We start from the raw sequence: 27,046 nt of genomic DNA, 5'->3' as shown, positions 1-27,046 counted from the left end.
TACATTCTTAGCTACTTACCAGCTAACAGTTTATTAATGACAAAAACCTGTGCAGGAAAATTATCATTCACTATCATTACTGCAGTTTATATACATTTCCTGAAATAAGAGTTTCCAGATTTATAAAATTTTTATGTAAAAAACACACACACACACACACAGCACAGAGTGCACACACAAAACTGTAAAACAGATAAAAATATAAACGCTGTGATAAAACACAACTGGTATAGAAGTCACTGCTGCCACCATAGACACGTAAACATCTCACTGCTAGCGGCTAATGATCTGAAGAAGGTTCTGTATTGAAGAATGTTTTTTTTCTCGCTGTATTAAAAAAGTAGTTGCAGGTTCAGTAAAGGTGAGAAAGAGGAAAACGAGGTAACTGAGCTGTTAGAGATCAGACTGATTTCTGCTTTGGAGCTGGAGACTAATTTTGTGCTGGTTCTCCACACATTCCTTCAGTTTGTCCTCCGTCAGAGTCAGTCTCTGTTCCAATATGGCCACCGTCTACAGACACAGAAAGAGAGACACACACAGAGAGACAGGCAGAGAAAGAGAAGAGAGATGAGTGTTAGCTGACTGTTGTTTCTGGGTTTTCTTCACAGCTCTCACAATGTTTCAGTCATCAGCTGCTGTTGTTTTCCTCACCCGACTCGTTCGGTGTCTTTTGGATTTCTTTCTTTTTCAGGACATTCCAGATTGTTGTATTGGTTATACCCAGTGTTTATTTAATGCCTCTGATTGATTCAAAATAGCTTGCTTTTCTCCCATAGACATCTCTCTAATCTTAATGTTGGTTTATCCTTCTTAACAACAAATGCAGTCTTCACAGGTGAAAATGAAGGATAAATCCAAAAGCAGATGTTCACGCCTGTCAATCACATGTTCCAGTATTTCTAATCACTTGAAAGAATGAAAAAAGATTGGGTTCAAACAAAAGGTTCTAAGTTGATCAACACATCTGGATGTAAACATGAGGAGATGAAAGCTGAAATTCTGATCTATCCATCATCTCATTCTTCTTTTGATCTTAAATCCAAATGTCTTCAACGTATAGTGAAAACAATAAAATTGGCCTTGCTGTTCTATAATACTTTCGAGGGGACTGTGTAAGAATGTTTATAACTTGTAAATGAGGATTGAATAAAGACTAAAATGAGGTGTTTTTACTCGTGTTTGGGGAGAACGTGAATAAAGAGATGTGATAAAGTAGAAACCGTGTTTTTAGTTAATAAACAACACGGCGAGTGTTTTCCAAATCACAGACTCGCATCATTAACAGTTAACAACATCAGAAACTTGTAAAAACTTTGTCATGATGGGGAAAGTTTAACAGGCAGAGCTCCGTACTGAGCTTCATTTACACGGCTGAACTCAGATGGCTGAACTGACCTGTGGAATGGAGAAGTTCACGCTGCTGCGGTTGCCAGATGTTTTGTATGTAAAGAGTCTCAAGTGATGATTCTTAACACGAGGATTGAGATATTTTACATTTAGTGGTGGAATCACGACCCACCATCACCAAAGACATTCCACATTGAGTCCGAAAGGTCAGGAAGCAACGGAAGTAAAACTACATGTACTTTATTTTGTATTTATTATTTACAGCATGCGCTCTACATGCTCACACTTTACACATTTTCTCAGCCTCTGAATGAAGTTTTTACAGATTTTGCTCAACATATTTGCTCAAACACTCTCTTTCTGTTTATTGCTGAGTTCTTATACAAAATGTTGTTCTTCACTGCTCACTAGAGTAATGTGGGTTTAATCCAAAAGCTCAAAATAACAACTCAAAAACAAGTCAGTTAATAATAATAATAATAATAATAATAATAATAATAATAATAAATGTCAGCATGTGTTCTGTCGAAGGAATGTTCAGGAATAAAAAGACAGACACAATATTACTGTAGACATTTAAACAATGTTCATGAAGCAAATCTGTCCTGAGGGATCTGTGGAATTTATTTTACACTTTAAACCCAACAACAGGCTACAAAAACGTTTGAGGAAAAACCCATCGTCTTCCTCACGTGATTCGTTTTTATTTAACTGACATTGTGTAAGAGCTCAAGATCTGAATAATGTTTAAATGAGACTCAGTTTAGTTCAACTCTGAGGTCTGAATACAAATGTGTGCAATTTCTGTAGTTAACGCAGCCTGCTAGTGTCTGATAGAGTTATAGAGCAGAGTTAAAAAAACAACAAGTAAGAAGACTAGAAATACAAAACTAATTCTTGCAAATTATAAACCAGCCTGAATAACCTCAGCAGCAGATTGTTTTTGTTGTTTTTTTTTTTAAACAGGGTATGTATAAAATCGATTAACAGCACTTTATTTCTATTTCTGACTGAGATATTTTTGACCTTGAAGCCGTATGAAAGGCTCAATAACCTCGTCTCCTGTTTCACACCAAAGGGAATTAATCAGGTTTTACATTTCCTTCATGCAGCAGTGTGATTTTCTGATCAATAAACCACAGAGAGAGAGACAGAGAGAGAGATCAGACGGATGCAGGAGGACAGAACAACACATCGGATTTAAAATATAAAAGTAATTGTGGTCTACAATTCTTTATCATTTATGTAGATTTTACGGGGGAGATAATCCTGAAGATTTCTGCTCTCAGACTTTAACAAAAATAACCCTGTATTTGAGAACTTAAAATTAAAATTACCTTTAAACCAAAAAAAAGAGAAAAAAGTTGTGACTACTTAAACGTGAAAACTAATTCCACTGGTGAAGATTTTAGATATCTTTTTTATAATTATAGAAAGCTGTAGCTATTAGTGTCTATAATCTTTATGAACTCTATTTTGTGTGTGTGTGTGTGTGTGTGTGCCTCCTTGTATTCTTGTAAATTACACATCACTCCCCTCCAGCTGCGGGGGTTTTTGTTGTTATGTTGTTGTTCATTTATACGTTGCTCTGTACCTCAGTAAAAGCACCTCGACCTTGTCCAAAGAGGAAGCAGGTAAAAAAAACAAAAAAACCTAAGTGTAAAATAAAGGTCATAACCTTGAAAAAGGAAGTGTAGAGTTTATAATAAGCCGTGTTACGGGAGGTTTTAGGGAACAGACACTGGAATCAGAAACGCCGTGTTTAAAAAAAACAGAGATAATTGTAAACTTTCTGTTTCTAATGAAAGAAGAAAAAGGATGATGATGTAGAGGCACTAACAAGGAAACGCTAACAGACAGCGTTTAGTGTACACTGGTGGACTCTCCATGGGTGTACTCCTAGTGGGGTTATTTCACTCAGAGTGGGGTTACTGTACGGGGTCATTGTACTCCGAGTGGGGTTACAGTACGGGGGTACTGTACTCCGAGTGGGGTTACTGTACGGGGTTACTGTACTCAGAATGGGGTTACAGTACGGGGGTACTGTACTCCAAGTGGGGTTACTGTACGGGGTTACAGTACTCTGAGTGGGGTTACAGTACGGGGTTACTGTATTCAGAATGGGGTTACAGTACGGGGGTACTGTACTCCGAGTGGGGTTACAGTACGGGGTTACTGTACTCCGAGTGGGGTTACAGTACGGGGTTACTGTACTCAGAATGGGGTTACAGTACGGGGGTATTGTACTCCGAGTGGGGTTACAGTACGGGGTTACAGTACTCTGAGTGGGGTTACAGTACGGGGTTACTGTACTCAGAATGGGGTTACAGTACGGGGGTATTGTACTCCGAGTGGGGTTACAGTACGGGGTTACAGTACTCCGAGTGGGGTTACAGTACGGGGTTACTGTACTCAGAATGGGGTTACAGTACGGGGGTATTGTACTCCGAGTGGGGTTATAGTACGGGGTTACAGTACTCTGAGTGGGGTTACAGTACTCAGAATGGGGTTACAGTACGGGGGTATTGTACTCCGAGTGGGGTTACAGTACGGGGTTACTGTACTCAGAATGGGGTTACAGTACAGGGGTATTGTACTCCGAGTGGGGTTACAGTACGGGGTTACTGTACTCAGAATGGGGTTACAGTACAGGGGTATTGTACTCCGAGTGGGGTTACAGTACGGGGTTACTGTACTCTGAGTGGGGTTACTGTACTCTGAGTGGGGTTACAGTACGGGGTTACTGTACTCAGAATGGGGTTACAGTACAGGGTTACTGTACTCAGAATGGGGTTACAGTACAGGGGTATTGTACTCCGAGTGGGGTTACAGTACGGGGTTACTGTACTCTGAGTGGGGTTACTGTACACCGAGTGGGGTTAATGTACTCAGAATTGGGTTACAGTACGGGGTTACTGTACTCCAAGTGGGGTTACTGTACTCCGAGTGGGGTTACAGTACGGGGTTACTGTACTCAGAATGGGGTTACAGTACAGGGGTATTGTACTCCGAGTGGGGTTACAGTACGGGGTTACTGTACTCTGAGTGGGGTTACTGTACTCCGAGTGGGGTTACAGTACGGGGTTACTGTACTCTGAGTGGGGTTACTGTACACCGAGTGGGGTTAATGTACTCAGAATTGGGTTACAGTACGGGGTTACTGTACTCCAAGTGGGGTTACTGTACTCCGAGTGGGGTTACTGTACGGGGTTACTGTACGAGTGGGGTTACTGTACTCAGAATGGGGTTACAGTACAGGGTTACTGTACTCCAAGTGGAGTTACAGTACGGGGTTATTGTACTCCGAGTGGGGTTACTGTACTCCGAGTGGGGTTACTGTACTCCGAGTGGGGTTACAGTACGGGGTTACTGTACACCGAGTGGGGTTAATGTACTCAGAATGGGGTTACAGTACAGGGTTACTGTACTCCAAGTGGGGTTACAGTACGGGGTTATTGTACTCCGAGTGGGGTTACTGTACTCCGAGTGGGGTTACTTTCCTCAGAGTGGGGTTACAGTACGGGGTTACTGTACTCCAAGTGGGGTTACAGTACGGGGTTACTGTACTCCAAGTGGGGTTACTGTACTCCGAGTGGGGTTACAGTACGGGTTATTGTACCCCGAGTGGGGTTACTGTACTCCGAGTGGGGTTACTGTACTCCGAGTGGGGTTACTGTATGGGGTTATTGTACTCCGAGGGGGGTTACTTTCCTAAGAGTGGGGTTACAGTACGGGGTTAGCATACTCCGAGTGGGGTTACAGTATGGGGTTAGCATACTCCGAGTGGGGTTACAGTACGGGGTTACTGTACTCCAAGTGGGGTTACTGTACTCCGAGTGGGGTTACAGTACGGGTTATTGTACCCCGAGTGGGGTTACTGTACTCCGAGTGGGGTTAACTGTACTCTGAGTTGGGTTACTGTATGGGGTTATTGTACTCTGAGGGGGGTTACTTTCCTAAGAGTGGGGTTACAGTACGGGGTTAGCATACTCCGAGTGGGGTTACAGTATGGGGTTAGCATACTCCGAGTGGAGTTACAGTACGGGGTTAGAGTACTCCGAGTGGGGTTACAGTACGGGTTATTGTACTCCGAGCGGGGTTACAGTACTCCGAGCTCCACTCGGCTCAGGAACCACATTAATAATTATGTCATGTTCCTCAGAGTTGCAGCTTCACTTCGAGTTTAGAGTTTAATCTCCCCACTGAGGTTCTCCGTTCCACCCAGCATTAATAATTCAGTAGCACTCAATGAAGTATACACTTCTGTGAAGGTCACTACAGGTCTCTCACATTAGTACAATAAGGTTTTAGACAATAAGACCAGTTCATCCTGTAAACCCACTGCATTCAGTCCTGCAAACACCACTTCACTTCTAAATGTCCGGAATAAACGTCAAAACATGAACACAAATAAAATGATATCGAACTGAATTTAGCATGATTGTGTGTTTACATTTGATCATGATAACTGAAGTGTAAATATTTTTAAACTGTGTGTGTGTATATGTACCTGTGTGAGGACGTCGAGCTGACCCACTATGTGCTGCAGTGTTGTGGTAAGCGTAGGAGAGATGGGCGTGTCCGACACAGACTGATCAGAGTGATCTGATTGGTCCGGCTCAGGGTGGGCGGAGACATGGCGAGCTTCTGGTCTGAGAGACGATTGAACGCTTAGACTGGAGCTGCAGTGAGACACGTGTGGTCTGTGAGAGACGTCCGGAGCCTGAGGAACAAACACACACACACACAAACACTGAGACGCACTGTTAACGTCTGTGAGAGTGAGTGAGGACAAAACGTAAACACAATAATAACATTGCTTCTATAAGATATGATTTGTGTAACTGTACAAAACAGTCACAAAGTCACATGATCCACAGCTTTCGCCTTTATTTTGGCGAGAGAGTGAGATTTGGGGATCAGGTGTGTTTCAGAGGGGAAACTGTCTCCAGGTGAAAGATGGTGACGTGTGTGAGCCTAAATAACAGAAAAATAAACATAGACAGACACAGAGAGACAGACAGAAAAATAAACACAGACACAGAGACAGACAGAAAAAATAAACACAGATAGACACAGAGAGACAGACAGAAAAATAAACACAGATAGACACAGAGAGACAGACAGAAAAATAAACACAGATAGACACAGAGAGACAGACAGAAAAATAAACACAGATAGACACAGAGAGACAGACAGAAAAATAAACACAGATAGACACAGAGAGACAGACAGAAAAATAAACACAGATAGACAGACAGAAAAATAAACACAGAGACACAGAGAGACAGACAGAAAAATAAACACAGATAGACACAGAGAGACAGACAGAAAAATAAACACAGATAGACATACAGATATGGATGAGCACACAGATATACAAATAAATATGACGGGTAGATAAAGAGTAAACTGACCAACAGACAAGACAGATAGGAAGACAGAAAGATTGACCAACAGATGGCAGATGGGCAGACGGTTATGAGACAGATAGAAAGCTTTATAAATAAAGAGAAAGACAGAGAGACAGACATAATGAAAAGCAGAGAGAGAATAACAAAAACTGTCACCATCTCTCAGTTTTACTCTGTATCCATCTGTCTGTCTCTCATCCCATCTGTCTGTCTCTCATTCCATCTGTCTGTCTGACTCTACATTCTCAGGTCTGGCCGATGTCTGAAGAGGTAATGCCTGTGTGTGTGTGTGTGTGTGTGTGTGTGTGTGTGTGTGTGTGTGTGTGTGTGTGTGTGTGTGTGTGTGTTATAAATCCATCTGCTGCTCATTAGTCATGATGTTATAGTGGTGTGTGTGTGTGTATGTGTTATAAATGTATGTAATAAACATAAGGCCTTGTGCTGCTTCTCAGGACTTGAATTTGAGTTGAGGAACTGAACACACCTATACTCATTATTATTATTTTTTTTAAAGCTGTGTGGGCTAAATGTGTTAACAGAGATAACACACACACACACACACACACACACACACACACACACGCATGCATACCCACGCACACACGGTTTGGTCTGTAGTACTGACCCAGAGAGCCAGCAGTGTGGAAAATAAACAGAAGGACAGCTGTCCTGCCATAAAGTTCCTCCTGCAAACATCTGGCCTACAGGTGCAGCTCGAGATGCTTCTGCTCCAGGCAGGTAAATATTTACCTCCTCTACTGCACCCTAAACTCCCTAACCACCCCCTCATCCCCCAACCCCTGCAGCTTTCTACATAAACATGATGATAAAGCAGCACAACAAAGCTGCTTTTAAATGAAGCGCTGTAAACACACAACCTGGAAACATCAAATGCGACTATAAATGGACAAAAAGTACTCTGTATTGTTCTTTAATGATGTGTTTTGGTAAGTTGCAGTGGTGTAAAAGGAATAAAACACTTTGGGGACGTGCTGTTAAGAGTTGGGTGTGGTAACTAACTCGCGCAAGACACACACAAACGGCTCTCTGGAACTGTGAGGCGTGTTTCAACATCCCAAATATAATGGGATAGTAAACAGAGCAAAATAACGACACGGTGTTTAATCAGTCCGCAGCTCAGACGGGTGTATTGTTCACGTGTTAACACTCGCCATCACACCCCGTCCCACTCCATAAACACTGCCTTCTCCTGTTTACCTTTCAATCAGCGCCGGAGAAATTAACGCTAGCTCAAGTCATCCTGATAAATCCTCATAAACTAAAGACAATCGCTGTAAAATTCCACAAATCTTTATTCTCGTCTTCTGTTTATTTAAATGCATGAAAACATTTTTAAAAACTCGGATATACGACTTAAAAAAAAACAAAAAGAGTATATGAATGTGCCGAGGACGAGTGTTTGAAAACGGCAGGATTATCTGTTGTTGAGTGGAGGATTTATATGTAGCTCAGCGCTGACATACACACACACACAGACACTTTAACACCCTTCTGATGAATCACCTGCACTGGAAAAACCAACAGTGGAAAATTTCCTGAGGCTCCAATGAAACTGTGACAGAGAACTCAATACTCACTTCCTACACACACACACACACACACACACACACACACACACACACACAGGCAGAAAGCCTAAAGCACAGGAAATGGGTTCGTATTGCGAGTGTAGTTTACAATATGACTGTATTATTAAAGGTGTCGTTACACGTATAATGAAATGAACACGTGAGTATCTTGTTTTGTTTCTATAACATGAATATATTTACATAAATGCATATTTATGAAATTATTTTTAAAAACCAAGCTTATTGGGGGGAAAAGTTTTCCTATGTGCTTTTTTAGAAATGTTTTAATTCACTGTGTAAATGCACTATTTTACTTCTTTATATCTATATAATATTGTATGTAAATATATAATATACGTTTATAGTTAATTTAACCAGAGTTTAAAAAATTAATAAAATATAACATGTTCACATAAAGAAAAAAAAAGGAAAAAAAAAAAAAGAGAGACAAAAAACACAGAAGAAGTGTAAACTCCTCTGTCCTGAAGATGTCTGAAAACTTAAAGTTATAGCTTCACCTCTGACTGTTGCACAGCAGTGACACTGAAGACTCCTTCCATAAACGTTACATAAAGTCCCTGTGAACGAGCCGTTACTATAGAAACCAAAACGTATTAGAACGTATTAGAATCATTATAAACCTGCTCTGCTATTATAGAAAACTAATCACCAACTTCTGACCAATCACAATCCAGAACTCAGTAGCGGTGTGTGATGTGTGTGGTGTAATGAGTAACGTTAAAATATTCCCATTGTTTAATGAAATGATTTGTATCTTTGCTTATGGTTTATTTTCAGAAACACTATCAGTTAATTGTTAAACGTAACCGTCGGAACGCATTTTAACAGCTTATCTGGAATAATGGGATAGCCTTAACTGAAAAGGCCACGCCCACGTACTAAAAATAAAAAGCAGAACAGTACTGTAAATGTGTTTATCTATACCGAGTTAATTATAATTACACAAACACATCATTAGAGTGACGCTAAACATGATCTGAGTCCACTCTAATAGCAAATGCATCGTGTGAGTGACGTTAGCGTTTAATCATCTCTCTCTCTCTCGGAGCATCTCGGCCATGCCCACTTCACTGAACAGAGACATGTAAACACACTAACCAGATAAACCAGTTACATCAGGAGAGTAACACACACACACACACACACACACACACACACAAAATATTGAGCTATGACTTATTATTTAGTTTCTAGCCAAAAATACTGAATAACATTTAAATGAAAAATAATTCTAACAGAATATAAAGATACAAAAAGATGTAGGACAAATTCTGTAAGGACGTAGATTAAGTATGATATGATTTTTAAAAAACATAAATTAACTTTTTAAAAAAATATATATTTTATGATGTTATATTTAAATACGGTTGTGTTACTGATGTGGTCGTGTACAACACTGAGAAGTGAAAACACACCAATGGCAAAAAAAAAATTTAAAACTCAAAATTTTAAAGTACATTTTATTTACTTATTAATAACATTATTTTGAATTCATTTATTAATAAAATTATTGTAAAATAAATCTCAGATGCTATGAAATATCAAATAATAATAATAATAAATATTGATGTGCAATATTGAAGTCTAGGGTGGATTTTAACTTGTACATTGTGATTTTAAATTATTAAAGCATAAAATACCATCTTTCAACTTTTAAACAAAATATTTATATCGTTAAATAAAAAAATCTGACGAAAAGAACGAGAGAAACTTAACCGCAAGTTCTCGTTTAATACTGCACAAATCACACAATTATACAAACATCTGGTGATAAATATTTAATCAGAGAATAAAACTAAAAACAGGAAAGTGTTCATATAAAATTAAATATGAATAAACATTAATACTTATTATTTTAATACTAACAATATCAAATTGCATTTGTTTTCTATTTAAAACAAATCAGTGGACAATTGAATATGAATAACTCTGAATATGTTATAATAGTGTAATATTTATTTTATATTTAATATCATCTAGGAATAATATGCAAATCTTAATTAGAAGAATTACATTTAATTATTGGGAATTAAATATCAATATTAATATGTATTATATGAAAGCATAATGATATTTTATCTGAAATATAACTATTAGTTATAAAAGTAAAATATAAGCTCAATAATGTGTCTCATGTTAGAAAAGTCATTCTATACACACACACACACACACACACAGCTGCAACTAATTATTTATTTCAGGAAATCCCCGTTTTCTCCCTAAGTGAAGCTGTGTTCACACCACGTCGTAATTACGGCTTGTGAATGGCGTTCACATAGTCATAGAAATCGTAATTACGACTTGTGAACTAGGAATTTTCCGAGAGCTCAGACTTGTACCACCTGACTGTGGAAAAACACTCAAAATGGCGGCGGCTTCAGCAGTAAAATGTAGTTAATTATTTATCTCGTAATACTACTGTGTAATAATTTGTATATTTGATTTTTATTAATACTTTAAGATGTACAATACACCGTAATATAGCTGCACAGAGTTGGATAACCATCTAATGTCTAAAGTCCCATAATTCCCGGTCCGAGGACCTGAACAGCTCAGAGTAGAACAATAATTCTGACACGATGTGAATGCAGCCTTAGTCTCATCCAGGCCCCATCCACTAGCAAGCTCTACCCTATCACACAACGGCTACCATCGATGTGGGTGAATTTAACACGTGCTTCCTCTGAGACACATGAAGCCAAGCGTAAATTTTCCTCCTGCTGCTCACAGTTTAGTGTAACACACTCGGAACAAAGTGCTATCTGCCCTCTTCCACATACATGAGCTCACACGATAGGATAGGGTCAGTGTGATTGACAGGAGAGAGAGCATGCCCCGCCCACTCAGAGCACAGACAATTTTACTCCCTCTTATTATGTTGTTCTATAAAAAGCAACAGTGATGGCTAATCAAATGAGTAAATGCTAGCCTAGCAGACGAAAGTTAACCTAGCAACAAACAGCTAGCCTAGCAACAAACCTATCAACAAACAACTAACCTAACGATGGACCAGTAACCCAACGAATGACTGAAAGCTGTCTCAGTGAGCCACTGAATGCTAACCTAGTGAGCAAAGCTACTGTGCAAGTCTCAGAGAGAGGGCTGTCAATCAATTGTACTCATTAAAATATTAGGCCATGCCCACTAAGACAGCTTCAGGCTGCTGTTTAAACGTTTCATCAAATTTATGTTTATTTTACTAGTTCAAATTTTGGTGGATTAAATCACTGAACTTTGAAATGATACTAAATTGTTCATATTTTCTAGCTTTAGGTTAATTGTGTAGCGTAGATCTTATTTGTATATTATTTTATTTATTTATTTATTTATTTTAACAGTAACTCAGTCGTGGCGCTGATGTGATATCTATTCTAAATGAGGTGAAAAAGTTAAAGCATGATCTCTGGGGTCTGTGGTACTGATCTCTGTAAAAGTCATTAGAGGTTCAGGAACCTTGGAGGAACCTTGTGTTAGTGTTAATTTAATCCTCACTGGAGTGGAGGAAAAGCTGAATAATAAAACACCCCTCTCTCTCTCACACACACATACAAACACCACAGCTTGGATTCGTCCTCTCCATGACACCAACATCTGAACTGGGTTTTTAATAATTAACCACTGCTAATGGTGTTTTCCTCCAGCGCTCCTGCTAACGCTGAAACATCACACGCTCCATCAGTTAGGCGTCTCGTAACACTGGGTCCGAGTCACATGCTCCAGCTTTACCCCGAATAACACTCCAGTCTCGTTATACTTAATATACCCATCTGTAATAGTAGTAATAATAATATCATCATCTTCATCACTCTCTGTGTGTCTGAAATAAAACCTTCTTCAGCTGCCTCTGGGAGAACCCTTAAAGGTTCTGTGTAGAACCCTACAACAGACACATCCTCATCACTCTACAGCCATAAGTAGGGGTTAGTCGCTAAATTTCATCTTATACTTTATTATTATTTTATTTCATTTGTTGCTTTTTAATTTTTATTAATATTCTTCCTCCACATTAAACTTAATTACAAATATTATATTATTAATATGTCCAAGTGTCCACTCCTCTTTACAATATGTCCATGTCCATTCCTCTTTCACCACAGCAATTTACCAACGACTACAATTTTGACTCATTAAAGGAAAATGTCATACGTTTTATGCATTTATAGTTACAGCCATACATGTTCCAATAAACGCCTTAAAGAAAACTTCACCATATCTATGATTTTATAAAGTCCTTGTGAACGAGCTGTTACTATAGAAAGAATAATGTATTAGAGCGAATGCATTAATATAAACCTGCACTACTGTCTGAGCTGCTGTTATAGAGAACTATTCACCACCTTCTGACCAATCACAGTCCAGAACTCAACAGCAGCATGTGCAATTCATTCATGTGTTTTTAATCCACTGTACAAAATAAAAATGATGAGAAACAAAACTCGTCACGTTGAAGTGAATCTCTGCTGTGAATCTCTCTCTCTCTCTCTCTCACTCACACACACACACACACACACACACACACACACACAGCAGTGTAATTCGGCGTGTTGTTCCCTCTGAAGGTGAATATGAATCACAGCAGTTAATAAATCCCTCTCTCTGGAGAAAAGGACCAAACGACACACGCGTTATTTATTACACCTGCCCTGACACCGGAGATTTCTTCTCCTTCTTCAACTGCAGATGGCTTCTCTTTCATCAAATAAAGCTCAGAAAGAGCCACATGATCTTCTCAACCAACCATGTACATGCTAAAATTTATTTAACAAATATTTCTGGAGATAAAGTTATGAAACGTCCCTAAACAGGAAGAGAACCGGGGGACTTTTAATCTCCATGCACTAATTCATTCAACTTTTTATGTATCATTAGAGACAAACAATTGTTATTATTACAGCACCTGTGATAATGATGAGTCTTTATTGATCACATATAAATTAGAGCACAGTGAAATTCTTTTCTTCACATACCCCAGCCTGTCAGGAAGCTGGGGTCAGAGTGCAGGGTCAGCCATGATACAGCACCCCTGGAGCAGAGAGGGTTAAGGGGGGCTCAAGGGCCCAACAGTGACAGCTTGGCAGTGCTGGGGCTTGAACCTCCGACTTTCCGATCAGTAACCCAGAGCCTTAACTGCTAAGCCACTACTGCGTGAGGAGTTAATATGCAGTGTGGTGTGCGCAATGCTAAACTGGTAGCCATAATCTAGGCCATGGTAGCATGGTAGCATTAAGGATGAAGATTGGGGGTGAAGAGTAGAAGAAGCGGACTTCACCCTGAATACATCTCTGCTGTGGACATTTTATTATTATTTTAAAATGACTACTGGATTAAAACCAGAACTGGGTCATGTGATTAGACACTGTGGAGGAAGAAAAGGGGTGAAAAAGGTATGAGGCGAGGGAGGGGAAGAAGGTAAAACATCAGGAATGTGTGGAAGGCCACGTCTAATTATGTGAGATAACGAGCTACACACTCAAGCTTTATTCAGCTCACACTACACTTCTGTCTTTATTCCTCCTCTACACCTCATTTACTCCTCCCCTATTCCTCCTTTATTCCTTCACTACTCCTCCTTTATTCCTCCTCTACTCTTCCATTATTCCTCAACTCCTTCTTTATTCCTCCACTACACCTCATTTACTCCTCTTCCTCTACTCCTCCTTTATTCCTCCACTACTCCTTTACTCCTCATCCTCTACTCCTTCATTATTCCTCAACTCCTCCTTTATTCCTCCACTACTCCCCATTTACTCATTCTCTACTCCTTCATTATTCCTCAACTCTGCCTTTATTCCTCCACTACTCCTCATTTACTCCTCTTCCTCTACTCCTCCTTTATTCCTCCACTACTCCGTTACTCCTCATCCTCTACTCCTTCATTATTCCTCAACTCCTCCTTTATTCCTCCACTACTCCCCATTTACTCATTCTCTACTCCTTCATTATTCCTCAACTCCGCCTTTATTCCTCCACTACTCCTCATTTACTCCTCCATTATTCCTCCTCAACTCCTCCTCTACTCTTCCATTATTCCTCAACTTCTCCTTTATTCCTCCACTATTCCTCCTCCATTATTCCTTCTCAACTCCTCAATTATTCCTCAACTCCTCCTTTATTCCTCCACTACTCCTCATGTACTCCTCCTCCTCCTCTACTCCTCCATTATTCCTCCTCAACTCCTCCTTCATTCCTCCACTACTCCTCCTCTATTCCTTCTTTAATGCTCCACTACTCCTTTATTCCTCATCTACTCCTCATTTACTCCTCCTTTATTCCTCCTCTACTCTTCCATTATTCCTCAACTCCTCCTTTATTCCTCCACTACTCCTCATTTACTGCTCCTCCATTATTCCTCCTCAACTCCTCCCCTATTCCTCCTTTAATCCTCCACTACTCCTCATTTACTCCTCCTTTATTGCTCCTCTACTCTTCCATTATTCCTTCTCAACTACTCCTTTATTCCTCCCCTATTCCTTCTTTAATCTTCTACTACTCCTCATTTACTTCTCCTTTATTCCTCCTCTACTCTTTCATTATTCCTCCTCAATTCCTACTCCTCTCACTCTGCCTTCTGGTATTCAGGGGAAAAAGGATTCGATTTTGTTCTTCTCTGAAATATAGTGATGCATCAGTCATCATTGAAAAAAGAAACATTATATATACACAATTTATATATATATATATATATATATATATATATATATATATATATATATATATAAAAATTGGTTTTCAGGTCAATGGAAAATTTTTACTTAAACATTTGGTGCGGATTGTGGTGCTTTCAACCTTAAACTGCAACAAATGCATCTTTTTTCTCTCCCATTTTCTTCATCACAAACTGTAAACAAATCATCTCAGTTTAGTACAGACCACACACACACACACACACACACACACACACACATTTTCTTTTCTTTTTTAAAATCACAAACTACGAACACGTGATTTGTTTCAGTGAGTGACTCTGTTCTCTGTTGAAGTTACCTGTAAAATTGTCAGTAAAAAGATTTTCCAACCATATGCAGGTAACTGAATTAGACGTGAGCTGGATGATGAGGATTTGTACCTGTACAAACCTGAGCGTTAGTCGTCTTCTGCTTCTTCAGCACGTCGCCGTAACCTGCAGCTTCGAAATTCGTCTTCCAAACCATCACCTGTACACGTGATCATTGTAGCGTTCAGAATTTCATCTCACACGGTACTTAACACTGCTCTGTTATAAATTAATACATTTAATAAAACTCTTAAAGCTCACTTAAAGGCATTGACACATTACCTCAAAACATTCCCCCATGGATTTAAAAAAAAAAAAAAAAAAAAAACAACACCACACACATCACGTCACCTGTTCATCTGAGCCTCCAGAGGCGAAGTGATCTCCAGTTGTTGAAAACGCTACACAGGATGCCGACCCCTAAAAACACACAGAAATAATTCCAGATGTTTCAGAATGAACACTTGCACTATAGATAGCAAAATCTTTATTTATTAATGTTTTTATTCTGAAACATTTTTTACTAAAATATCACAAAACCACAAAATGTTCAGAAATGGCAGTCACATGGATAACTTTTTTTGCATTGTTTGTGGTGCTCTTGTAGCCGTTACCACGGTTACATTTAGCTAGGCAAAGCTAGGAGACCTGACAAGCGGAAAATTAAATTAAGAATTTTTAAAACTGCATAGCAGCAGCAGTGAATATGTAGTCATTTTTCAAGTTTAAGAAATACAATAGCTTAACCTTCACTCACAATTGATGCTGATATCATACTATCACAAAAATTGTCATTTATATATCTATATTTACTTATAATATCTATATATGTAAGTGTAAATGGTTAAATACCTAGTTAGATAATACCTACTTCCAACACTATTCAATTTTGCATTCCAAACATGTTAATTGTCCAAAATGTTAATTATGTTAAACACCACCATGATTTTAAATCCGTTTATTATTATTCTTATTAGATTACGCAGCGCATCCGCCATCCGTAAATCATTTCACGTTCCTGTCCAGATTCGCTTATCTGACATTTTATTTATCTACGTTTATATTTAGAAACCTGCTCTTTTTTCTAACTTGTACCGACGTACCCTGATGTCAAATGAGCTACAAGAACAAAATGTATTTTAAAATGGATAAAAAACAGGCATTTTACAAAATGCCTTTGACATTTTGCATTTGACAACAAGAATGAATCACAGCCATGAATGATTCATGATTCATACTGCAAATTGAATTGGACTGTATTGAACTCCCCTACTGAATCACTGAATCACTCTGTACCCTACTAAATCACTGAATAATACTGTACCCTACTGAATCATACTGCACACTAAAATCATTCTACATTGAATCCTACTTTATTAACTTTACACTAAACTGGTGAGTCGTGTTTAATTGAATTCTATCAGATCATATTGAATCATCTTTTATACTAAAGAATTGTTAAATAATAATGTTTAAGACACTGACTCAAGTGACTGTCACGTATCAAGAAACTCTGGACTCCACTTCCCATCAGCCACTGCACTGCACTAGCTGTCACATGAGCACCTGCATCTGACTCACGTTTTGGTTAATGAGCACTCGTGTGTGTGTGTGTGTGTGTGTGTGTGTGTGTGTGTGTGTGTGTGTGTGTGTGTGTGTGTGTATATATAGTCCTTGTCTGCACTGTTTGGTTGCCTTCGTTGTCCTAGACTCTGGTTGTTTATAGCTTAGTGTCTTTGTTTCTTAGTACGTTTGTTTCAATAAATATCATTATCTGCACTTGCTTCTGGCTCAACCTCGATTCGTAACAGAACGAAAGACCCACTATCAGAAGCAGCAGATCACCACGATGGACGCCTGGTTTGCAGCATATGCGGAGTGGTATATAGGACTACTGGAGCAGGGAAGAAGGACAGATGAACTGCTCTCTCAGAATAACCGCATGCTAGGCCTGCCGCAGCTGGACAGACCATGCACCAGGCCACACCCGGCGTTCATAAAGGACTACGTCATGTCACGCCGACCGGAAGAGGAGTCGGTGGTCAGAGCGGAGACCCACTCCCACCCTCTCTCCCCTATTATGGATCTCGCTCAGCCTTCATGCTCCGCCGAGGACGTCGCTCCGCTTTCATGCTCCGCCGAGGACGTTGCTCCGCTTTCTTGCTCCGCTTTCATGCTCCGCCGAGGACGTCGCTCAGACTCCCTGTTCAGCTGAAGTCCAAATCAAGCCTCCAATCAGCGAGGTCCAAGTCAAGTCTCAAGTTCCTGAGGTCACGTCCAAGCCTGCTGATCCAGTTGACCAAGCTCCGCTAACATCTAAGCCTAACGACCAAATTCTGTCCACGCCCAAGTCTACCGACCCGGTCGCCCAAGTTCTGTCCATGCGCAAGTCTACCAACCCTGTCGCCCAAGTTCTGTCCATGCCCAAGTCTACCGACACGGTCGCCCAAGTTCAGCCCACGTCCAAGACTACTGACACGCACAGCCAAGCTCTGCTCACGCCCGAGTCTGCTGACACGGCCACCCAAGCTCCGCCCATGCCCAACGTTCACCTGGTGACCTCAGAGCCTCAGCCTCCCTGGTCAGCTGTGGTCGTCGCTCAGCCTCCCTGTTCAGCTGAGGAAGTATCTCAGCCTTCGTGTGCCGTTGTGGAAGCCGCTCGGCCCCCTGGTTCTGCTGGGGACATTTTTCCCAGAGGGCCAGGACCACCAGATGGAGGACATATAATTTTGGGCGCTCCGGGAGTAGCGCCCTTGGGGGAGGGTTCTGTCACGTATCAAGAAACTCTGGACTCCACTTCCCATCAGCCACTGCACTGCACTAGCTGTCACATGACCACCTGCACCTGACTCACGTTTTGGTTAATGAGCACTCGTGTGTGTGTGTGTGTGTGTGTATATATATATATATATATATATATATATATATATATATATATATATATATATATATATATATATATATATATATATATATATATATATATATATATATTCCTTGTCTGCATTGTTTGGTTGTCTTTCGTTGTCCTAGACTGGTTGTTTATGTCTCGGTGTTTTGTTTCATGCCACAGTGTTATTCCACGTTGTCTTAGTACGTTTGTTTCAATAAATATCATTATCTGCACTTGCTTCTGGCTCAACCTCGATTCGTGACAGACACTAAATCAACGAATCAATTTGAATCGGATTATGACCGAGTTTAATGAAATATCGAGTTTAATCATACAGTATATAATTATGTACAATTTGATTCATTGTTCATAACAAATGACTCACACAATGGACCTGTCCTGTTTCTACTGCACTGTGACTAAGATAATTTGGATCAGGATTCTAGTGTCTGTGCTGATAGAAAAGAAAGTATTAAAGTCTCTGTGTCTGTGTGTAATGTAAGTGTGTGTGTATGTGTGTCTAAGATGACTCATACTGTACATGACTAAGATGCCCCTCCTTAGAATCATTCTACCTAGATAGGTGACTATGTGTGTGAATGTGTGTGAATGTGTGCGCGTGTGTGTGTGAGAGACAGTGAGCGGCAGGGTGTGTGTATTTGTACAAACTACACACCCCAGAGCCATAAAGCCGACCTGTCATTCGAAAATAAGTGCCTTGTACACACCGCTCCCTCTGGATTAAATACAACATATGTTTATCTGGATTATTCGCCTTTTCCGGTTCTCTGTTTCGTCAACTCTGTGTCACGTGATCCACTTTTCTGTGAATGAGTGTGTATGTGGACACTGTTAAATTTGTTTAAACTGGATTTTATTAGGGGGCCAAGCACCGGAGGTGTGTATAAACCCTACAGTAATTGTATTTGTAACTGTATACCATAATGAATTTGTGATTTGCCCAACAGGAAGTAGGCCATTTTGAGTTTTAACAAAAACTTTTTTTGCTTCTTCTTTTAAAAATCACAACAAAAAACAGATTGCAGCACCACAAGACAAACCCAAAATAAACTAGCATCTCTGCTTTTTGATATGCGAGACATGTCCATAAACTGCAAATGAATTTGACGGTGAAGTCACCAAACAGAAGTGAGGCCATTTCTTTCATACATACATACATACATACATACATATAATTTTTTTATATATATATATATATATAATTTTTTATATATTTATATATATATATATATATATATATATATATATATATATATATATATATATATATATATATATATATATATATATATATATACACACACACACACACATACATACACAAATATATATATATATATATATATATATATATATATATATATATATATATATATATATATATATATATATATATAATTTAGCAACGTGACCTCATTTGAAAAAACATGGTTCAAGTTAATTTGTAACTCGGACGGGCTACTGAGTACATCTCCTTGGGAATAAGCACTGATGGGCCCAATGGTTTCTGGTCATCCTATTTCACTGAGGGGGTGGAGCCAAAGAAGTGCTTGACCCCCTTAATCGCTCCTTGCAGCTATAGTCCTTTCTATGATTAGCTTTTGAAAGGTTCAAAAGAGAGAAAAAAAAATCTGAGTTAGTATCTATTGATCTGCAGAGGGTGCACTGACTGCAGAAATGCATTGAACACTTTTTATTGAAGTAATAACGTGTTTTAAGGGAACACAGTAATTATCTTTTGTACCAACGTGTTTACCGTTAAAGAAAATAATAGTTTTGAGTTCACACACCCTTCAAATGCTAAACTGAACCTGATAAAGTGACTGATTTGTTCTAGTTGCTGAGTCAAAGCCATGATGAACAGACTGTGGAATAAATATGCAAATAAATAAAAAAATTAAAAAAAAATATTTTTTTTTAAAAGGCAGACACATGGGAGAGACAGACTGTTCCACTTCAACACTGACTAATAATCACTCAGAGTCACAGACCGTCTCACACACACACTCAGCCAGCCAAAAGTCACAGCTTCTGCCATGGCGAGATCTTCACGCCTTTCATCAGGACAATCTGAAGTGAATCCCACAGACAGTGAGAACATGACAAGAGACGACTTTGTTAATTAATAAACCTCGCACAGTGCCGAGAAGCGCAGTCACTGAGGAGAATAACGGCAAGCGAGAGAGCGAGGGAGGCGTCCTCATTGAAAAATCTTTAATAACTAACTTTACAGTGTTTTACAGCATCGGCGGATGATCAGAGATCACACAATGGTCTCACTTTATATCATAAACATGGCTTGGCAATAACATTATATAACTCTGTGTATGTGGTGCTGTTATAGGAAAATAATCAACAGTGGGGTGGTGTGATGAAGCAGAGTTCCTGTTATCGAGTCTGAAGTTGATCATTTTCCTATAATTCTCTCTTCAAGTTAATGAGACGTAAAAAAAATAAAACGCAGCATGTCGTCTTTTGCAGCCGAGAAACCGCACAGAACCGTAAAATCTGTCTCCTAAAGATGTGTGAAAACTTAAAAAGTTACGGCTTTACATCTAACTGTTACAAAGCGCTGACACTGGAGACTCCTTCAGTCCACATTAAGGACATCGATGATTACGCAATAAATGAGCTGTTACTACAGAAACGGTAACGTGTTAGAACGAGCTGTGATTTGCAGCTGCACTACTGTCAGAGCTGCTGTTATAGAGAATTAATCAACGTGCGTGTGTGTACCTGGTGTCCATGCAGTGTGTATAACTGTCGGCCCTCCAGCAGGTCGAGTATTTTCAGTGTGGAGTCAGTAGAGGCGGTGATCAGGTGATTACCGGCCGGGTGGAAGGACAGACAGTTCACTGCTCCACTGTGGACTGAAATGAACACATACACACACCTAAAATATACTGATAATGTACATTACTTTACAAATTCTACCCTAGTGTTATGAATAAAAGGTGTCTCTCTTATACACACACACTATAATTTCTCCTACAGTATCTGAGGACACACTATAAACACTGGTTGTCCTAGAATGACATCATCAGGACTGAATGTGTAAAAATGATAGTGGAGCGCCCCCTGAAGGACAATGACTGCCACTGCCAGAGTCAAAACAGCACAATAACATCTATTATTATATTAAACATATAAAGGTCTGATTAAATGGATTACTGACTGCTTTGTGTCTTTGTCTGTTATATGTTTATCAGCATCTGGGTCTCAGGGTCAGACAATAAACATTACATTAGTAGTATTAGTTAGTACATTAGTTGTATTGATAATTTTTTTCATATTAGTTTGAAAAACATGAATTTATTATAATATAATTTATTCCCCGAATGTGAAACTCGAGCACAGGGATATAACGAGCGTCTCAGTGATCACCTTGGTAATGCTGTAGGAGTTTATGAGTGCGAATGTCCCACACTTTAACCGTGTTGTCTGTACAGGCCGCAGCGATGCAAGTCCCACTGGGGTGAAAATCAGCGTAATTCACGTACCTGTAACAAAACAACAAATCTAACAAAACTAAAACATTTTTTTAAAGCACTGCAAGGAAAAGTTTATGTAAGATTTAAGAAAGGAGTGTCGGTGTCAGTTTAAAAAAACCTCTCAGGACACTGTGCTGAACATTCTTTACACAAGAACAAACATCACCAACATTTAGCCACTCCTGCTGTTTGTGTCCTCTAGTCTGCTCTGGGGCTGCTGAATTAAATTTCTAACGTCGAATCTAGAAATAACAGTTGTAGTGCTTGTAATAATCCAGACGCAGTCAGTAATGTGAGAGTTTGAGCCCTTTGAAAGAGTGTACTTGCTTGAAAGAGTGCCACGCCAATAATTCAATCATCATTCGTGGAAACTGCTATAAGGTAAGTGATAACAGGAACTAATTTGTTTCAGAGATATTCCACAACATTAAAAGTAACTATAAACGGTTAAGTAGTATGACGTGTCATTCTTAATAAATAAAAAAATGCCATCGTTGGTAAGTTGCTGTGGTGAGAGGAATAAAACACTTGGGGAAGTGCTGTTAGAGGAAAAGAATCGCGGGGTGTCGTGGGTGGTGTGATGAAGTGGAGTTATTGTTACTCCAATGAAGTTGATTAATTTCCTGTAACAGCACCACACACAGCATTCTGAAACCTGAGACACCTCAGCCAAGTGTAAAAACTGCTGGGGTTTTTTGTGGCTTTTTCCTTCAGGTTTATTTTTCTTAAATACAGATAAACACTGGGTCCACACACCCGCTGTGCTCGCAGAAGGAGTGAACGCACTCTCGGCTGTTCTTGTCCCAGATCTTGACTGTTTTGTCATCGCTGGCAGAGACGATTAATCTCCCGTCTGGAGAAAATCTGCAGAGCGACAGAGAGAGACAGAGAGCTCTGATGGGGAAAAGTACATTTGAGCAAATCTACACAACAACTAAAGAATATAATGATATCCCGAGGATACAGTCATTAATCTAAAATACTCTGAGAAATATTAAATAATTATAACACACAGGTGAGATTATTAAACATTATCTATACAGGTTCTGATCTGGCAAAAACATTTTGTGGGAAATCACTTTGATTATTTATGAAAGCGATCAGATCTGAAATGAAATAATACTGATTAAACTAATTGAAATACAAGTAATATTTTTATACAATAATGAGAAACTACAGATAAATGTAGATATTATAAATATAAATATCCATCAATAAATATTTGTTTATATAAATGTAGCTATTAGAGACAAACATTTATAAATCATTTTTATATACAAGTTTAAATATTATATAAATTGTAACTATAAATGTTTATAAGTTATTTAAATGAATATATTACAGCTAAATATTTATTATTTATAATGTAAATTTAAATATTAAATTAATATTACAGAAATGTTATAACAGTTACATAAATGTTGAGATTATAGATACATATTAGAGATAAATTTGCCTTTATTAAGATATCATTATTATTATTATTATTATTATTATTATTATTATTATTATTATTATTATTAAGATATCATCAGACTGTGAGATGATGTTATATTTTAGCACGGCACAGGTACTGACCCGAACCCAGGACACTGAGTTCTGGGCACACACTGGGCAGAGTCTGAGCAGGGTGGAGTGATGATATCATTTTCAGGCTTGAGTTTTAGTTAAAAAGGACTGTATCTAAATAACGATGAACTTGTGTGTGTATGTGGTGATGTTACACACTTTGCACAGCGAACCCAGTTGATGTGTCGGTTGAAGGAGAAGAGGAATTTCTGCCGATGGACCGTCCACACCTTCAGTGTTTTATCGTCTGATGCAGTGACTAACGTCTGTCCATCGCTGCAGAAGTTCACGCTCCGCACCGTCCCTGTGTGAGCTTTAAACACACTCGACTCACCTCTCCTGACACACACACAGACACACACAATAAAACCACTGGAACAGTTTTTTTTTTTTTTTCAATTCAGACTAGAAGCAGGGCCGGGTGATGTGACGATATAATATCAATATTGTGATAAATTACATCGATTACATGATATCTTTTTATTACTTTTTGATTTATTTATTACAAACTGACTGGAAGAGGCAGATGCTAAAATTTTTGTCTTTAAAAAAACAAAAAAAAAAAAACAAAAACACAAGATAGAAGAGTCAACCCTCTGTGTTCAGATGAAACAAAAGTTCACGAACAACACGTCACTGCAATCAGATATTAGTTCTGATTCTGACCATGTGTTCCATCATTCTACTGCCCTGTGTGTGTGACTGTGTGGTGAGGGGGATGAACAGATCATCAGTGTGATATTAGCACACACACACACACTCACACGGTGGGGAGCCAGAGGCGTACGGTCCGATCCCGGGACGCCGAGGCGAGGAGCTGTCCTGACGGAGAGAAGTGGACACACATCACGCTGTCTTTATGTCCAACAAACCGGTACGACCTCGTGTGAGGCTTCACGTTCCAGATCATCACACACGAGTCCAACGAGCCTGTAGCTGTCTCACACACACACACACACACACACACACACACACACACACACACCTTGCTCATTTATGCTGTTTGTTTGAAACATAATACTGAAACTCAAACACCTGTATAAACCCTATATGTCTAAGTTATAACTTCCTAAATTAAACTGTGATCCTGACACACACACACACTTTGTGACAGTAAAGAGATAAAAATAAATAAATAAATAAATAAACGCAAATTTAAAATGTAAAAATGAATAAAGATATTTAATTGTTTTAATAATTTGTCCAAATGTTTACTGGTGAAAACCTGAATACAGTAGCGTCATTTATTTAGAGAAATAAAGAAAAACTAGAGAGAAGAGTAACCCAAACATATTAGATTCACAATACTAATACTAATACTACTACTAATAATAATAATCTGATTGTGTACCGATCTGTTTCATGTTGGAGTTAAAGTCGAGGCTGGTTATAGTGTCTCTGTGGCCTTTAAAGTTCCTCTCAAGTGTGGGATCCTCCTGAATAAGCAAAGTAAAATAACAACAAAAAATATATACATTTTTAAGTCATTAATGCACTTACTACTGTAAACTTTAAGCTTGTATTGTGTTATATATATATATATACTAGCTCTGTAACTCACCAGTGTGCAGCTCATTTTCACAGAACGCTCTTTAAAGTTATAAATAAAATAATAAATAATATGAAAGTAAAGCAGGAAGAGAGCGCTCTATGAACAAGTCGTTATTAATGACGCCTCAGCACCTGCTCATTACTGTCACCTAGTCAAAGTTAGCAAGCCGGCTAATCTTTTGCTAGCTACTATCCAAACAGACAAACTTGTTCAAACTCCTTTTTCTCAGACGACAGTTAAAGCTATGCTAAGCTATGCTAAGCTATGCTATGCTATGCTATGCTATGCTAACTCCGTTGTTAAGATGCTACGTGCTAACAACAACTAACCGTTTCATGTTACGCGCGCTATATGCCGCTTAACAAACCCCGCCCACTACGCAACACGTTTACCGGAAGAGTCTTTCTTCTTCGTTGATGACTTCTTGGCAGCGTACACCGCCACCTACAGCATAATCGTGTAATCACAAGTCAAAAAAGCATTATTACATAATATTATAAATATAATTTTCTTCATATTAACATATACAAGTTGGATAATGTAATAAGAAAAAATGTGAAGCTATTAGCGAGCAAATGTGCTGTAAATATCAAAACCAACGTGTTAGTGTACATGTGATATAAGAAAGTTATGCTTTGTCCTTTATAATATACTGTATGATATATATATATATCTATATATATATATCTATATATATATATATATATATATATATATATATATATATATATATATATATATATATATATATATATATGGCTTTCCATGTTGGGACTGTTTATTTAATGATGAATATCTCAGTGATACAGAGTCTTAGTGCAGTGCTTGCACATGTTTGGTATTTTACAATAATCATACAAAGATTGCATCAAATATAAAATTGAAAGGGAAGAAGCAACAACAAAACTTAGCCACAATGTTTTTGTCTACCAAACAAAAGTATGAATTCAGATGATTAATTATTTTTCCCAGTGTTCACTTGACAACAATGAAAATAACACTCAGACAGGGCCATCTGTTTAATTTGTTTTATTTGTATATAAAACGGTAGCATTTAAATAACATTTAGAGTAATTTCCCCCCCCAAAAAAGCAGGGCGGAAAACTGGAAATGGTTGATTCGGACACTAGGTGGCGGTAAAGAACTACAAATAAAAATAAATAAATAATAAAGTGGATAGAATTGAAATGTTTTGCTTCATAAACACAAAGACGAGTCTTTACATTTCTTCAACCTGGTCAGTTGGTCACATTTTATTGGTAAAGTGATGTAATAGACATGTTAAATTCACACATTTCTCATAGAATCTTTTCATTTAGTTATATTTTATGATTATAAATACATCAAACAAGTAAAATGGCTCAGTTAGGTGGTGTAGAGAAGAATCATTTCAGTTAGGTAATACTGAGAAAATAGGAAATAAAAATGTAATCATGAGCTATATGTCCATTTTTCTTTTCGATCTATAGATTTACACTGAATACACATGCTGCAGTCTGATTTAATTGCACTGTGTAAGTAATAAACAATGAAAATAATCAACAAAGCACATTAATCTATCTATTAGTCATCTATTAGACAAAGTTTATTAACAATCTATCTCCAAGTCATTATAATAATGAAAGAGATTTTAGTACTGTCTAATAAATAAATAAATAAATAAATAAATAAATAAATAAATAAATAAATAAAAAGAATCACAAAAAAGCTGCATATTGTTCTCCTTGAATCTTCTTAAATGCTTTACACTCGGGAACGGTCATGTGATTTCCCTCTTCAGGGTCATATTCAGGGACAGAGAAGAAAAGCTTCTGAAAGTTCAAAGTAGAAACCGAGGAGTCTGTGGAGGAAAATGAACTCTTTCTTCTCTAATAATACAGTAGAGTACCGTGGGCGCATCCCAAACCACACACCAAGCTTACTATAGTGACCACAGAGCACTGTGGGTATTCTGTATTTGGATGATTAGGGTGTAATTTCACACACACACACACACACACACACACACACACACACACACACACACACACACAGAGATCCGTTTCCTGTTTCACACAGAATTTTACTTCCTGTTTCCTAAAGCAAACCCTATAAGGAAATAAAAGAAAGTGCTGAACGAGAACGAGGCCCTAAATGTGCTTCTAGAAGATTCACC

The 27,046-nt window shown here is 38.4% G+C and overlaps 1 protein-coding gene across 2 annotated transcripts; it reads right to left on the bottom strand.

Annotated features, from left to right (window-relative positions):
- Positions 1 to 25,285, bottom strand: poc1a (POC1 centriolar protein A). Of its 2 annotated transcripts, XM_017450253.2 has the most exons (11): positions 24,901 to 25,283; positions 24,691 to 24,775; positions 24,104 to 24,275; positions 23,499 to 23,678; positions 22,527 to 22,634; positions 21,664 to 21,779; positions 21,016 to 21,149; positions 15,717 to 15,785; positions 15,448 to 15,525; positions 5,858 to 6,070; positions 1 to 510 (listed from the first exon to the last, which is right to left on the bottom strand). In XM_017450253.2, the coding sequence occupies exons 1-11, from the start codon at positions 24,913 to 24,915 to the stop codon at positions 394 to 396; spliced, it is 1,287 nt and encodes a 428-aa protein (XP_017305742.1). In that variant the 5' UTR covers positions 24,916 to 25,283; the 3' UTR covers positions 1 to 393. The 2 variants fall into 2 exon arrangements, with proteins under 2 accessions (XP_017305742.1, XP_047005331.1); XM_047149375.1 differs by lacking the exon at positions 1 to 510 and having other exon boundaries at positions 5,864 to 6,070; positions 15,438 to 15,525; positions 24,901 to 25,285.
- Between the last annotated feature and the right edge of the window lie 1,761 nt (positions 25,286 to 27,046).

Source organism: Ictalurus punctatus, chromosome 21 (genome assembly GCF_001660625.3).
Source record: "Ictalurus punctatus breed USDA103 chromosome 21, Coco_2.0, whole genome shotgun sequence".
Classification (NCBI taxonomy): Eukaryota; Metazoa; Chordata; class Actinopteri; order Siluriformes; family Ictaluridae; genus Ictalurus; species Ictalurus punctatus.
This window is presented reverse-complemented; position numbering and strand designations above follow the sequence as displayed.

Bases quoted from the DNA above. Each gene is read 5' to 3' on its own strand.
- poc1a (XM_017450253.2), bottom strand. The intron at 22,635-23,498 runs GTGTGTAACATC...GTCGCTCTGCAG, and splicing joins AACTGGGTTCGCTGTGCAAA to ATTTTCTCCAGACGGGAGAT. The intron at 511-5,857 runs GTACATATACAC...CTGTGTCTGTAG, and splicing joins AGCTCGACGTCCTCACACAG to ACGGTGGCCATATTGGAACA.